The sequence below is a fragment of the Condylura cristata genome, unplaced genomic scaffold (assembly GCF_000260355.1).
Source record: "Condylura cristata isolate star-nosed mole 26May11 unplaced genomic scaffold, ConCri1.0 scaffold00031, whole genome shotgun sequence".
Lineage (NCBI taxonomy): Eukaryota > Metazoa > Chordata > Mammalia > Eulipotyphla > Talpidae > Condylura > Condylura cristata.
In genome coordinates this window covers 17124037-17139730 of record NW_004567132.1, presented here as the reverse complement: position 1 = coordinate 17139730, position 15694 = coordinate 17124037, and the positions used below count along the sequence as shown (strand labels likewise).

Sequence of the window (15694 nt, the reverse complement as noted above, 5' to 3'; positions counted from 1 at the left end):
ACTGCAGTAATCTGTTTACTTGTCTCAATATCTTTAGTGTTTCTTTTTACCAATGCATTGTACAGACTGCCACCAGATGAATCCTCTTGAAACATGACACTTCCCTTAAAAATGTTCTGTGTCTTACTTTTGATTATACTTTAAAATCCATATTCTTCAATCAAGTATTCAAACTCCAGCCTCGTATACTGTTATTCACTTTCATGCATCATCATACAATCCAACTAAATTAATATACAAACTTTAAGTTGCCCCACCCCTGAACATTGTTGCCTCTTCTCCTGTGACCATGGGTTCAAATCCTACCCTGTCCTGAAAACTAAGCTCAGATGGTGCTTCTGCAATGAGATTCCTATGGACTCCTATCTTTTTCATTAGGTCATTGTGTGTTTTATTAGGGGTGTGGAACATTTTGATTAATTTATTAAATATATGATCTTTATGATATAAATTTGATTCTCCAGGCTCCAGGACAATATAGTTGCCTTTCACTGGCATTTATGCCACTTATCTATTTTACCAATTAATTCATCAAATTTAGGTTCAGCATAGGAATTATTCCTGTTAACACTTTTTTGGAAGTCAGTGCACAATCATTTACTGATTTGTTGAGATAAGATATAATTTGTATTATCTGTGGAAAGCATGGATCTTGGGACCAGATTGCTCAAAGTTCTTGAAATCTTCATTATTTCCCTACTCTGTGAATTTAGGAACATACTCAACTCCTGTAAGCATCAGTGTATTCATCTATTGTAACCCTAGCAAATCTTTTGATCCCAAATATTTAGTCGATACATAAATAGAATACTTACATATTTATATTTGGTCACTATCCAGAGATCAAAGCAAAACTTTTAAATTAATTTATATGTGCTTTCAAAGAATTCCAGAGGGAAATATTAGCAGTTTTTAATCCACAATAACATTCATTTTTCTTTCTGTAATCCTCAGTTATAGCTGACCTGGAGCTCCAACCAGCTTATACACATACACACACACACACACACACTAAAATTCTGCCTATATTCCTGGCTCCTGTTCCTCTGTCTTCTTGCTCCTTCTCTCAAGGATTGATAGATAGATAGATAGATAGATAGATAGATAGATAGATAGATAGATAGATAGATAGATAGATACTGTAAATTGGCTTAGCCTCTTTGATACAGTCCCTCCTCAGGTCCTGTTTCTCTCAGACTGTTATATTATGTGCATACTCTTTGCTTGGTTTTCAGATATAAAGCCATAAGCCTTGTCCTTTCCTGAGTAGAAGTAGAGTGAGATAGAAAGATAAAAGGGAGAAAGTGTATGAGAGACACAAATGAATCACTCTTTTTTTATTTTGCGTAGAGTGTAGATCAGTGGTATGTGCAGTGAAAGGATTTGCCAGAGCCATTGGGGGGAGCAGAGTAAGCAGATTTTACCAAAATACACTGCTAAGGGGAACCGTGGGTGAGACAGGAGAGGTCTGCTGCACCATATGTGGGTCATCTCCCTGGCAGGGGATCCAACTCAGGCTGTAGCAGAGATAGTGTTGAAACTTAACCTCTCGCCACCAGGGAGGCCCCCATGAATAACTTTTGTCCCAGTAAAATAGAAACAATAAAATATACTTCGCATGTTTCTTAAGGTGATGAAGTAACACCGCATGTATAAAAAACATAGCATAGGTCTGGCATACAATTTGCCCACGGTGATTGGTTATCAGCTTTCTGGTTTTCATTTATTTTTTAGCCCCTTGAAATTCTACAACTTTTTACCTGTTTTCTTGAACATACTAATTAAAGTTGTTTTAAGGTTCTTATCTGTTAGTCCCAAATTTGGATCACCCATGGGCTTTCTTTCTATTGTCTCTTTTTTTCTCTTGGTTTTCCTGTCTTTTGGAATACTTGGTAATATTTAATAAAAGATGACCATTGTGTCTAAATATATTTTAGAAGCTCAGTTGGTGTTGGCCCCTTCTGGAGAGGGTTCATCTTGCTCTGCACTAAGCAGAGTAGCGGTAGATCATCATCCTGTTCCACTCAGGCAGGAACTATTCTCAGTCATGGCTGGGCTGTAGTCCTACTAAGGTCCAGTCTACCCTGGCTGGCTCTTGGCTTTCCACTGAAAACCTGATGTGTTATGTGTGTCCCTTCTCCTTTGACAGTTCCAACTCTAACCACTCTATGTCAAGTCTGCTAAAATGCTGTACTTCTAATAGCTTTTTCTTTTAATATTTTTCTTCCTGCTCCAAGCAAACAAAATATTTGGCAAATGTGCTAAGCTGGTGGTTGCATCCACCAGCTCCTCCTGCCTGGTTTCTACCAAGAGATCTATTGGTTTCTCTGTTCTTTGCAAGTACCTCAGCAACTGCAAATCTGATTTTTCAACCCCTAACTCCCCTCCCTTCACCTCAAGCCAACATATGCCCTCAGTTGTACCAGTTCTGTCTCATCTCAGCATCTTCTTCCCTCTCTGGAGACTTAGCCACATCTCATTTGTTTCAGCACCTCCTAATTGCCTTCACACAAATAGTTTCCTGTATGTTATCCAGTTTTTCTGGTTGTTCTAAGCAAGAGAACTCGTCTGCCTCTGTCTCTTTAACCCATTCAGATACAGTAGATGCTTATTAAATGTTCACTTATTCCCTTTATATCTCTTATCTGGCCAGACAGCCTGTAATACATTTTCTAGTTTACACTCACTAGGTTGGCTGGCTCTACCATGTTCTCATTTCCAGGTTCCTGGATTTCCTCACAAGTATAAACATAGCTATAAACATAGCTCAGTTTATTCAATGTGGTTTCTTCCTCCACACCTCCTTTCGAGCAGTTTTTCTGAACAAAATCCTTATTTCCTTAATTAGATTCTAGTCATAAGTGCCAGCTCAACCAGACTCATCAACTAGAAATGTGTAAGTTTTCAGATTACATTTTACACATATTCTACACTTTAGTCAGCTGCAGTCTTAGATGTTATTCTGATTTTTTACTTGAGAATTAAATGTTCTACATTTCTGTACCATTCATGGATACTTTTATTTTATTTGTTTTTTTTTATATTTTCTCCTCAGAAGACTATCTGAGGTTCTTGATAAACTAGTAATATATATTTTCCCAGCCTCTCCATAAATTTCATTCGTAACTCACTCCAGACAAGAGAACCATTCTTCAGAACTTTTATAGCTCTATATCTAAGAAGTTTAAATTATTTTTAATTTACCAAATAGTAGTTAATAATCATTAAATAGATTCTTAATTTTTTTAATGTAACATGAGAATTTTGTGTGTCTATACTAATTCTAAACACTTCACAAATACTAATTTATATCATCTCCATAACCACCCTATGAAGTAGGAACTATTACCCCTATTTTATAATAAGTAAATTGTCATCCAGAGAGGTTAAGCACATTCTCAAAATCACACTGCTAGTAATTGTTGGACCAGGATTGAACCCAGAATGGTTGACTCCAGGACCTCAACTTTTAACCAACAACTCTATAGCCATATGAAATTAATTTATTATATTGATTACAGTTCTCTGAAGCACATTGCTCAATAAGGATGCATAAGAGAATTTCTCAGGGCTTTATATCAAGAAAAGCTAAGGAGCAAAAGTGGGTGGTTTGCATTTTTTCTGAGTTTATCTAATCTTGATTCTATTATTGCCCTACCTTTATTTTTCCTTTGCCCAACCTCTTCAGTTGTTTATCTTTTTGTGTTGCTTTGTTTTTCAAAACTGGCACAACTGCTTTGTGGAATGTGATAGGAAATAAATAAATAAATGTGAGTGTGTGTGTGTGTATAACTAATGTTTCCAAGTATTTATGAGATGGATCTATCCATTGCCTGGAAAACATCATTTCAATTACAAAATCTTCTGCATAGTCCCAGTTATATAGCTAGTGACTCACTTTCCACATCCTCCTTTCTCCAACAAAGTCATGTCTGTGTGAACTAGAAAAAGAAATGAAAATACCACCTAGGTCTTTCAATTTCCTACTTAAAATGTCAGAGTCTCTGGAGATACATTCCAGAATTGTACGGGCCTTGTCTGCCCTAATTGGCGACAGAAGTGACGGGATTCAAGCCAGGATGTGTCCAGCAGGAGTCTGAATACACAGTGATGACCTGGCTGGGCTGTAAATGGGTGGGGGAATGGAAAGTCCTTGGTTATTTTTCGGCAAAGATTCAAGAACAAGAATCCAAGCTGAGAGTAGGGTGCTGGCAGGTCAGGAGCCATTTGGGGGAAAAAATATCAGAATGAGGTCAGACTGCAGAGGCTGTTGTGTAAACAGATATTGGGACAGGAGATTAGCATGCTCTTGTTCATTTCTCTTGATTCATCTTTTACCATAGCCTTCATCCTCCACTCCAGCCATACTAATAAAACTACTAAGTGTCCTCCAAGTGTAAAACTGTTCCCAGCCCCCACACCTTTTTTCTTAGTGCTCTCTTCACCACATCTCTGTTCATCTGATGAACATCTGCTCATTTGTTCCCCCAGATACTGCTTGAATACCTCACTGTGACGCTTTCCCTGCCTGTCTACTCATCCTTCCCCACCTATGTACCTGTTGCCACATATGTCTTAACCTTCACAGCACTGATAAGTGATATTAATTTGCCTAGCTCTCTGATAGAAGAAATATCACATTACTATATTTTTCTTAATCAATGGTTTTAAATATTAGTCCTAAGTACCAGAATGTTATTACAGTATCTTTATGAGGGCTTCTCCTCCTACCTAGAGTCAGATCCTAGGGGGCTAATGTAACCCAGAATATGTCAGAAATAGCCCTCTGGTGTTCGATACACTGTCTATAAATTGTTGAATAGGTGGCAAGAGCAGACATCTTTGTCTTATTGTTGATCTAGGGACAAAGCAGGCAGCTTTTCACCACTACCTATGATGTTAGCTGTTGGTTTTGCAACCTTTGCCAAGTTGAGAAAGTTGCATTCTATTCCTATTTTTTTAAGCATTTTTATGATGAAAGAATTTTAGATTTTATCAAATGATTTTTCTACATCTCTTAAGATAATTATGTCACTTAAGTGCTTGTTGTATTACATTGCTTTATATATTAAGCCAACCTTGCAATTGCTAGGTGTATAAGTCTTTTTATATATTGCTAGATTTGGCTAGCTGTATGTTGAAACATTTGTTTTGCATCTCTATTTACAAGGAATATTGGTCTGTAATTTTTTTTTCTTAGAATACCGTTGATTTTTATGATCAGGTACTATTGGCCTTATAGAATGAACTGGAAACTATTCCTTCATCTATTTTTGAGAACTACTTGTGAAAGATTAATGTTATTTCTTCTTTAAATGTTTGGTAGAATTCACCAGAGTAGCCCATCTGGGCCTTGACTGTTTTTTGTGGGAATTTTTCTGATTACCAATTCTATAGCTTAACTTAGTATAGGTTGTACAGAAAATTTTATACAGCCATCCTGAAATCCTGACCTGAGAAAGTCCTGCTTGCAAGGCTGACTCTTGGCTGCCATCTGGGAACTTGGATTTCACCATTCCCCAAATAATAAGAGTGGTTCACTTGTCTAAACTGTTTGTACACAAATATATTTATAAATGCATATATAATATGTATATGTCATATATTATGTGTGTGTCATATATATTTGTCATATATATTATATATGTGTATCATATATTTTGTATGTGTGTGTGTGTGGGTATATATATATATATATGGTTTATGCTGAACATCTGTTTTTCTCCTAAGAGTCTAAAATTTTGTGCTAGGTACAGGATGCCTACATGAGCATCCCCTAATAAAAAGGTTGAGTACTGAGTCTCTACTGACTTTTCCTAGTAGACAACACTTAGCATATGTTGTCACAATTCAGTGTATAATTTAGGTACATACCTCCACTGGTAGAGGACTCAGAAACTTGTACCTGCTTTCGTCTGGACTTCAACCCATGAGCCATTTCCCTTTGTTAATTTTGCTTTGCATACTTTTTCTATGATAAATCATATACAACTACATGCTGAGTTTTGTGAATCCTTAGTAAATCATTGTACCCAAGAGTGGTCATGGGGACCTCCTCACATATTCAGATTTTCTATTTCTTCTTGAGTCAGTCACAGTAGCTTGTATCTTTCTAGGAATATGTCTATTTCACCAAGGTTTTCTAATTTATTGGCTTACAACTGTTTATAACTGTTATATTCCTTTATAACCCTTTTAATTTTGGCAAGGCTACAGTGATACTACTTTAATTCTGATCTTAGTAACTTGGATATTCTTTTTTTCCTTAATCTGTCTATCTAAAATGTTGTCTATTTTGTTGATCTGTTTAAAGAATCTACTTTTGGTTCTATTGCTTACCTACTCTCCATTTAATTTCTTTCTACTCTAGTATTTTGTTTTTAATGTCCTTCCCCTTTTGTAAGATTTTATTTATTGGGCCCTCCCTGGTGGTGCCAAGGGTTGGAGTGCTGCAATGAGAAGCTAAGCCAACCTGTGGCCCCTTCTGTACAAGTTTGATCCCCACCCGGAAGTGACCCACATGGCACAGCAGACCTCTCCTGTCTCGCCCCCTGCTTCCCTCAGCAGTATACTACACCTATCCACCTGTTCTGCTCCCAACTATGTTTCTGGTGAATCCTCTCACTGCCCCTGCACCTCTGGCCTGTACCCCAGTTCTTGTATGTATAAATAAATAAAGTATTTTTTAATTAAAAAAAAAAGCCAGAGATGTGATGGGGAACAGAACAGGCAGGTTGACTGAAATACACTGCTGAGGGGAGCAGCGGGTAAGATAAGAGAGGTCTGCTATGCCATGTGGGTCACTTCCCTGGCCCAGGATTGAACTTGTGCTGCAGTGGCTGAAACTTAACCCCTTGCACCACCAGGGAGGGCCTCCTTTTTATTTTATTTTATTTTTAAAATAACATAATAGTTTATTTTTTACATCATTTGGTGCATTTTTCCATCTCAGTTGTAATCCCCATGGGCTTCTCATCACCAAATCACCTGTGTGCCATCACCATAGTCCTTTTAATTTTAATAGAGAAAATTTTCTGCCACAAATTTCTCTCTAAGCACTGTGTTGGCTTTATTTCATAAATTTGGGCATCTCAAATTATTTTCTGATTTTCTTGGTGATTTCTTCTTCAGTTCATTTATTATTTAGGAATAGGTTTAACTTTCACATATTTATCAACTTTCCAACTTTCTTTTTGTTTTTGATTCCTAATTTCATTCCATTGTGTTTGCAATGATTTTAATCTTTTTAAATTTGCTGTGATTTATTTTATGGCTTATCAAAATGATGGACCTTAAAGAAAGTTCCACCTTGAAATGAATGTATAAATGGCTGTTTGGAAGGTTATCATCTACCCCTGGCCTACATTGTATGAGCCAGTATGGGAATAGTAAAACATTTTTCCAGAAGCCCCATCCAGAAACTTCTACTTATGTTTCATTATTTAAACCTAGGTCATATATCAGCCCTTAGACCAATCACTGAAAGACTGAAAAATGGAAGAGAGAACAGGAAGGGGGAGGGCAAGGGGCAGTCAGAAAACAACAGAGGCTACCATACCAACTTCTTCATAGCCTTAGAAATTAGAAATCAGAGCAGGGGTAGGGGAGGATGAGTTTGGGCAGGCTGATCTTGGAATACAGCATGCTATTTAGTTCTGCACCTGTCCAAAGCAGAATCTGACCCTCCCTCCTAATATCTAAGCTCCCTGGCACCTTCTATAAAGCCCCAACCAACATAAATGTAGATACCTTTTCACCTGCCTTCTGATAAATTCAGCATCTAACTCATGTTCCACTCTTTAGGATAGCAAATGCATAGTCTAAAGTACTCAGCAATGATCTACCATCATTTAACATTGTTTCACCTGAGGACCCCAATGGCTCTTCTAGGACACCCCAGAAGACATTTCCTATGCCAGTGCTTTTACTCAGCCTAGAGACCTGCTATGACAGTAAACCAATTCCACCACAGGTTCAACTCCCTGTTCTAACAGATCAATCCATGTTTCAGTGTGGGTCCCGGACTTCAAGTCTCTGCAGCCATGAAATACTATCCAGGAAGAAGTTAGCAATTCAGGGTCCAGGGCCCTCTCTTGTGGCGCAAAGAGTTAAAACTTAGCACTAGGAAGCTAGCTGCAGCTGGTTCAACACAAATTAGAATTTGATCCCCAGCCATGGAGGTGACCCCGCAGGGCCCAGAAGACCTCTCCTGACCTGTCCACTCCTCCCCTCAGCAGTGTACTTTGTAAGCCTGCCTGTTCTGTGCCCTATTCTGTCTCTGATGAATCCTCTCACTCCCCTGCACCTCTGGCCTACACACCAGTTCTGTATGCATAAATAAATAAATCTTTATTTAAAAAAAAAAGAAATTCAGGGTTCAAAATAGGGGCCTTACTGTTCAACTTCCTATCTCTTGCTTTCCCAGAATATTTTGAAAACTGAAGATTGAATATTTTTAATCAAATTATAAGGATGCATTTGCCTCTTTTCCTTCCAGAATCTTTTGCCATTCTCTCTCTAAATCAGCCCAGACATTTTAAAACATTCTGTAAAGTCATTTCAACTCAGTTTCTTCCCGGTTCTCTTATATTCCTCACAGACCTCATCCAAGTCTGTATATCAGTTCTCTAACAGAATCTTGTCTCAAAATCAGTAGATTCAAACTCTAGAGGTCATGATTTTTCTGTGTACAACAAAAGATTCTTATTAATTCCATGAGATAGCAGACAGGAATTTCTATATACACACCCCTCTAGGGTGAACACCTATTCAGTGCAAGGACATCTTTTAACTTGTCTTTACAGTGTTAACCCTTTTGTTAGAGGGAGAAAGAGCAGTACCTTGGGGCACTGATGGTTCAGGCAGTTATAGCCCTGCCTCTCAGGGCCAGGCTGAAATAAGTTGGCCCTTCCCAAAACCCCCAGAGGAACTCAGGGAAGCCTCAGATGGGATTGATCTTCAAAGCATGCCAAAGATGAAGATGAACCAGCATCTATATGTGTCCTTCTTTCAGAAAAGAGAATGGTTGCTGTTGGCCAAAGGGGAGCCCTTGAACGGGGAACACAGCCTGCGAGAAGCTGCCAGCACCTTCTATGTGATAGTACCGTCACCCTCTCCCACTTTGCTGGTGAAAGCAGTGGCCACAAGGGAACTGATGCTGCCCAGCCCTTTCCCTCTGCTACCTGAGGACCTTCCCGATGACAGCCTTAAGACTGTGGAGGTGAGTGGAGCCCAGATCTTATGGGATGGGTAGAGGGAAGAGAATGGAGTTCTAGAAAGGGTTGAGGGCAAGGAGCAAGCCTGTGAGGGACAGACAGAGGGTCATCTTGGGGGGGCAGGGAGGAAGTGGGTCCAAGTGTGTGGTAAGAGGTAAGTCTAGGAACTGAGACCTGGAAGAAGGAAGTAGACATGTGTTTGATGGTGAATTCTCATGGGTCTTTCGCTGCATTTTGTGTGTGTGCATCTATTTCTGTTGGTTGAGGAAAAGGCAGCCAATGGAGACGCTGAGAATAAGAAAGATTCAGAATAAGACTCATATGTAAAGCAAAGAACAGCTCTGAAGGTCATTTTCTCTTTCTCTGTCTCCTCTCTTCTTGGATCTGAATTCTGGATTTCCTCTGCCAGCTCCTCAGGCCTCTGAGGGTGGGAGGCGGGCTCTGGGCTGGGAGGGCTGAAGCCATATTGCTGTAGGATGGTTAGCTTCTGTGCAGAGGACAAGCTTGGGATTGTGCTCTCGGTGGGCACGAGTCACCATGGCTCCCTCAGCGTCTCAGTTTGGGGCCAATGGTTCCTGGCACAGGATGTTGTGGCCGGAAAACCTGACTGCTTAAGAATGCTGTGCTCGCGTGTCCTCTGGTCATTCTCACCTCGCAGGCTGAGGACTTGGTGTACTCAGAGACTGAAAGCACCCCCCAGGTCATGGATACAGCCTCCCTCACAATATACATCGACCTGTACACACATACTTGCAACCCCCAGACCCCTGCTAGCCCCTCCAGTCCCTGTCAGAACCCAAAAACACACTTTTTGAGGGTCGAATTACTGAGTTTTTCTAGCCTCCCCTGTAGCTCCTGCTTCAACACTTAGCTCACTAGCATTCAAAATGGGGGTCCAAACTCCCAGTGGGACATACATCTCTTTCACCCCTCCAAGGAAGCCCTGGGTCTTCTTACCTCTTTCAGCTTCACACTCCTGGGTCTCTGCCTAACATCTTGTGTTCTGCAAGCCCAAGCTCTTGAGTTCTTTGGCTTAGTCTCTTCTGTTTTCCTCAGAGCCTGCTGGATGGTCTGGAGCTAGAGCCCACCTACAACCCCTTGCAGGTTTGGAGCCACCTGTATTCACACTTGAGCAGTACCATTGTCAAAACTCCAGGGCGGCCCCATGTGAGCTGGGAGAGCAGAGTTCCGAGAAAGGTACAGCTCGCCTCTTTACCTCCCTCCCTCCCCTTTAAGCTCAGATCCCAAAGATCCGGTCCTCTCCTTCCCTTCCCTCCTCCAAGGGAGTAAGTAGCCACCTGCCTGGACCCCACCAAGTGGAGGGGAGAACCTGACCAACAGGCCAACCTGGGAAGAAAAAGGGAGGACCTTACCCTAGACAAAAGAAGTTACACCCCAAACTGGTAGGGCTTTTCTGTTTGAGCATTTACATATGATAATGTTTAAGTATCTTAATTGTAGTGTTTATGATACCTTGTTAGTCATTTAATAGACCATTGTCCCACTAAGCAAACTGGCTGCACTGGAACTGCAACACAGCTCTCTTTGAAAGAAAAGGCTAAAGGGAAGTTAGAAAAAGAAAGGCCCAAGGGAAGGGAAATTAACTTATACTGAGCACCCGTTATTTGCCAGGTTTCCCAACAGTGCTTTCACACACGTTTTTCTCATTTAATCCTCACCGCATCCGTGCAAGTTAAGAGAGGCTAGCCAAAGTAAATAGCTTGGAGACAAGGGTTGGAGAAGAGTAACCAAGGGTGGGGTTATTTTTATAAGATCCATATTCTAAAATATTTAGGCTTCCTTTGGCCCTTATCCCTTATTTTTTCCTAGTCTCTCAGTCACAGAACCTTTAGAAAAATTCTCCCTTTGCCTTAGCTGAAGATAAGAATGATGTTTCCCAACCATAATCTAGAGGTCGGAGGAGAAGTAAGGAGCAGAGCACCTTAGGCACTTTGGAGGCTGGAGCAGGGGGACTCTACCATCACCACCCAGCCCCTGAGGCTGTCAGTCACTTCAGGGACAGGCCTAGGGAAGGAGTTTCCCAGCAGGGAACGGGATAAGACAGGAACTCTGGTCTTCAGAGAAGGCTTTGCTTTCTTTGCAGGCTGGGCAGTTGCCCACGAACAGAGTTCGAGCCACAGTGGCCCCTCTGCCTGTGACTCTAGCCACTGGCCGAGCCCCTAAGAGACCAGCTGCCAGCAAAATTTCCTCAGAAACCTTCTTCCAGCCTTCTGAAGAAGAGGAAGAGGAGGAGGAGGATGAGGAGTAGGATTCCTCAAGGCCTAAGTCACCAGCACCAGAATCCAGGTGCCTCCTCAACCACATCCTTGCTAAGGTTCACACAATGGCTTTCTGCTGTCAGACTTGCCTTGCATTCATTTAGCCTGCAATAGCCCCAGGTGACTGGCAAACAGCCTTCCCCTCCTCTATCCTCAGTGCTGCTACCACCCCCACTCCTCAGGCCTGGAAGAGATACACCTGAGCCTTTCCCTTCTCCAAGCAGGTACTCTTGTTTTCTTTTGAATCATTTGATACTGCTCACACAGATGAAGATTAAACACCCAATAAGCCTCCATCATTGTTAAGCACTTTCCAAGCACTGATTTTCCCCTTGTAGCTCTGTGTCAGCAGGTAGATGATGTCAGGTCACCTTTAGTATAATGGGCCTCTGGAGAAAATGATGAGGTTTTCCAAACTCATAGAAACAAACAGGACTGAAACCCAAGCTTAATTCCAAAGCCCTACACTTCTCACTACACCCACCACACTGTCTCTGCAGACTCCAAACAGGAGAGGTTGGTGCTCAGTACCTACCTGGTTGTGTGGGGCTTGCAGATGTGGATGTGTGTGGGGGTGGAGGGTGGGGGTGGGGTGTTGATCGCTAAGAACAGGGGAAAAGGATGGGTTGGAAAAGACCTAGTCCCTAGTCCCTTTCCATCCATGGAATAACTGCCACTTATAAAACACTTAATCTGTGCTTCAAGTTGCATTAAATACTTGAGAAATTTTACTCCTTTCATTCAACAACCCTATGAAGGAGAATTAAATTCTCCCATTTTATAGAAAGGTTGGGGGAACTGAATTATTATACAACTCCCCTAGGGTCACAGAGACAGGGTCAAGCCCAGGAGGACCTGAGTGGACCATTCTGCTCTGCTCCCCGCCCTGGGGCCCTTGCCTCCTTCCAGAGTCCCCGACACATTCCTCCATACCCACCCAGCACACTCTGCCACTATGTCCCCTCTGGAACTAGTCATACACATAGACCTCTTATACCCAAACTGACTTTAATGAGGTTTTTTCCAAAATTTTAATATATCTCTGACAAAGAACAATGCAGGGCTAAGGACCTAGGCACAGACCATCAACTCCCTATAGCCTCTAGACAGGCTCCTCTAATTATACTTAATCTGACTAGGCACCCCTTTCCCAGAGGTCTGGTCCAACAGTGGTTCTCCATTCCTTGAAAAGGAGGGATGGTGCTGCCCTCCCTAAAACTCCATTCCTCAGCTTCTGCCATCTGTCTCACTTCTAGTTCTTGATCATCCTTCCCTTGACATTCCTAATCCCTCTGGTCCCCAGGCCTGACCAAGCCCTGTGGTTCCCAGGGGTGCTAACAGATCTGCCCCAGTGTCACCTCCCCATGACAGCGCCCCCAGTCTTTCCCTGCTGCTCATGTGGAGCCCTCTGATTTGACACCAATCCTGTCAGTCCTTGCTCTAGTGACCCCACAGTCCCAACTTCCTGAGGCCGCAGTCCTCTGGACCTTGCTGTATAGGGCAGTGTCTGAGCTGCCACCTTTGTGGCCACTGCCCACTGGAGTGCCACGTTCAGAGATGATCAGACCCCGGGGCTTGGGTGCTGGGAGGGGCTTTGTGCTCCGAGTGGGTGGCACAGCATAGTCATCAGTAGCAGGGTTGTAGGGGAGCTCATAGCCTTCCTCCACCATTCGAGCCTGGCACCACCAAGCATCCTTGGGCTCCTGAGGCAGATCATAGAGGCCCCGCAGACTAACTGGGGCCTGGCCCTCAGGTTCATCATAGATGGGGTCTTCTTTGGGGTCCTTCAGCTTGGTCTTCAGCAACTGCTGCTGCACATGATCGTACATGTCCCAGTAGAGAGGTTTCTGTGGCCCCTCCCTTGCCTGAGCAGAGGTGCTGTCCAGGGGATCTGAGTATAAGGAGTCCCGGGAAGGACCTGGAGGAATGCGAAGGGAGTCTAAAGGTTCTGCATACAGGGATGGAGGGCTGCCCTGAGGCTCCTGGGGGCCAGTAAGGGAAGCCAACTTCCCCTCTGCCACTTCTCCATGAGTATCAGCTCTTAGAACATCCTGCCCATGACCAGGTATTCCTTGGGCCTTCTGCCGGTGGATAGCAGACTCAACTGCCTGAAAGATGTCATTTCCCTGTGCAGTCTGGAAGGTGAAGGTCCCAGGGCCAGAAGGGCAGCGGCGGCCAGCCTCAAACGAGAACATGACCTGTAGAGCGTGTGAAGAAAAACCTATTACCCAGAGAAGATGAGTCACAGGGCCTGAACTAGTTATGTGATCTATAAAAAGGAGACTATCTGGGGAAGGTGGGTCAAGAGGAAACAAAGAAGAACATTATTATCCAGACAGCAGGGCTTGCCTACCATCCAGGCCTACCCCAACCTCTCAAAGCCACTGGGCCCCAAAGCCAGCCCTCCCTGAGAAACCCCTTCCCCCATCACACCTTGTCTCGGCCATAACGCCGCAATAGAGTGTAGGGCCAGGAGAAGAGGGGCTCCAGTATCTGTTTCTGGGCACCCACTGTCAGGAGAGTCAGTTTTTCAGCCTCTACCCTCAGCACATAGGATCCATGCAGGCTACATCGTTCAGCGGCTTCAGTTCTCTGCACGGTTACCCAGAACTGGGATCCTGGAAAGAATGCACAATTGGGATGGCACCTGGACTGACCGCGGATGGATGGGGAAGTATTGAGGAAGCAGATTGTTCAAGTACTCAGTTGGAAGCCAGCTCTCAGGACCTTCCTACTTCCCCATGGGTCTCTGGGCGCTCTAGCCACCCCTTTCCCAAAGACACCCTTCCTCTCCACCCCATCCCTTTTGGGGCTTCTCTGATGTCTACCTTCCCAAGTGGGACTATACAGAGAGTTCTCCAGCATCTCCAGGGCAGAAAGCTTGGGTGGGTTGTCGGCAGGCGCCAGGGTCCAGCTGCCTTTCTGAGGTAAAGAGAAAGTACCACAGACCCTGTGATTCCGTCAACGCAGTTCCCAGGACCGGAGCCTGTCCAGTTCCTCTACCGCAGAAACTGCCCCCACCCGCGTCGCCTCTCGGGGCCCAGTGCGGCTCGCCCCAACCCTTGGCCCGCACCGTCGGCCCTCTCACCGGAAAGGCATTTCGGCACAATGTCTGCACCCAGGCAGCGCTGGACGGTGCGTCCGCCGCCAGCAGGTGCGAGCGCTGCGCGGTGTCCAGGCGAAAGGCTGCGGCGCCGGGCTCAGGGGGGCTCTCTACAGTCACCGGGGCCACGCTCACACACTCGGCCAGACGGATCACCTTGCAGTCCAGACGGCGCGAGCCCCCTCGGCTGGCTCCGGAGCTCGAACCCTTGTGATCAAAGAATTCGAGTCTCGCCACGCCGTGCGGGCTGGCGGGGTAGAGCACGGCCCAGGTCTTCCTCCATCTCTGGGGAGAGAGCGAGAGCTGGAGAGGCAGCGGGCAGCACCGGCGGCCCGGTCCGGGGCAGGGGAGGAGGACGCAAGCAGATTTCGCGTCTGAGACTTCCCAACGGGGGCCGAAGTTTCCTCAAAAAGGCCGCCGCTCCGGCTCTCCCGGACCAGAGAGGGCGTACCCTCTCCCGAGTGTGCAAAGCAATTTCGCGGGAACGTCACAGCGCTCTCCAGAGCGGGCGCCGCGCTCCAACCCGCTGCCCGCCCCCTCCCTCTTTCTGGGTTCGAGCGCCCACTCTGTACCTGCTGGGGTTCGGCACCCCCTGCCCCCTACTACCTTGGTACCGAAACGCTGACTCTGCATAAAGAGAGGACCCTCCATCACCGCCCCGTCCATGGCCCCCGGCGGTTCCTTCCTCGCTTCCTGGCCGGACGGGATGGGGGCGGGCCTGGGCGGGGCCTGGGCGGGGCCGGCCCTCCGGGGGCGTTCCCCAGCCGCCTCCGGCCCCCGCGCTAGGGGAAGGGGGAGGGAACTGAGCTAGGAGGAAGGGGAAGGGGTCCCTAGATCACCTTCAGGCCGCCCGCCACTTCCCGGGACGCGCACGTGACGCACTACCCAGAGAACCTTCGGGGTTTCAGCTACCGGGCTCAGGCTCCAGAGCTTGGTGGCGGCGCGCGATGTCATATACCCGACGTGACATCAGAGTGCAGGCCGTGACATCACCTCGAAAATGCCGACGGGCATGCTGGGGCTCCAGAGGGGCCACGTGGGCGCTCAGGGCCTCAGTTCCCCAAACTGGGCCCGCCCCCGGCCCTAAGGACTGTTTA

At 45.0% G+C, this 15694-nt stretch overlaps 2 protein-coding genes across 2 annotated transcripts in view; one reads left to right on the top strand and one right to left on the bottom strand.

The window, feature by feature from the left end:
• The window catches only part of M1AP (meiosis 1 associated protein), a 51490-nt gene extending 40006 nt beyond the window's left edge, over positions 1-11484 (top strand). The window contains exons 7-9 of the mRNA XM_004691367.2: positions 9014-9220; positions 10272-10412; positions 11320-11484. Coding sequence (XP_004691424.1) covers positions 9014-9220; positions 10272-10412; positions 11320-11484 — 513 coding nt within the window. The remainder of the gene's footprint in view (positions 1-9013; positions 9221-10271; positions 10413-11319) is intronic.
• A 1012-nt stretch (positions 11485-12496) lies between these two features.
• DOK1 (docking protein 1, 62kDa (downstream of tyrosine kinase 1)) lies at positions 12497-15279 on the bottom strand. The gene is made up of 5 exons (XM_004691571.2): positions 15204-15279; positions 14583-14882; positions 14323-14416; positions 13928-14112; positions 12497-13692 (listed from the first exon to the last, which is right to left on the bottom strand). Exons 1-5 carry the CDS (start codon positions 15261-15263, stop codon positions 12889-12891), a joined length of 1443 nt encoding a protein of 480 aa, XP_004691628.1. The 5' UTR covers positions 15264-15279; the 3' UTR covers positions 12497-12888.
• Between the last annotated feature and the right edge of the window lie 415 nt (positions 15280-15694).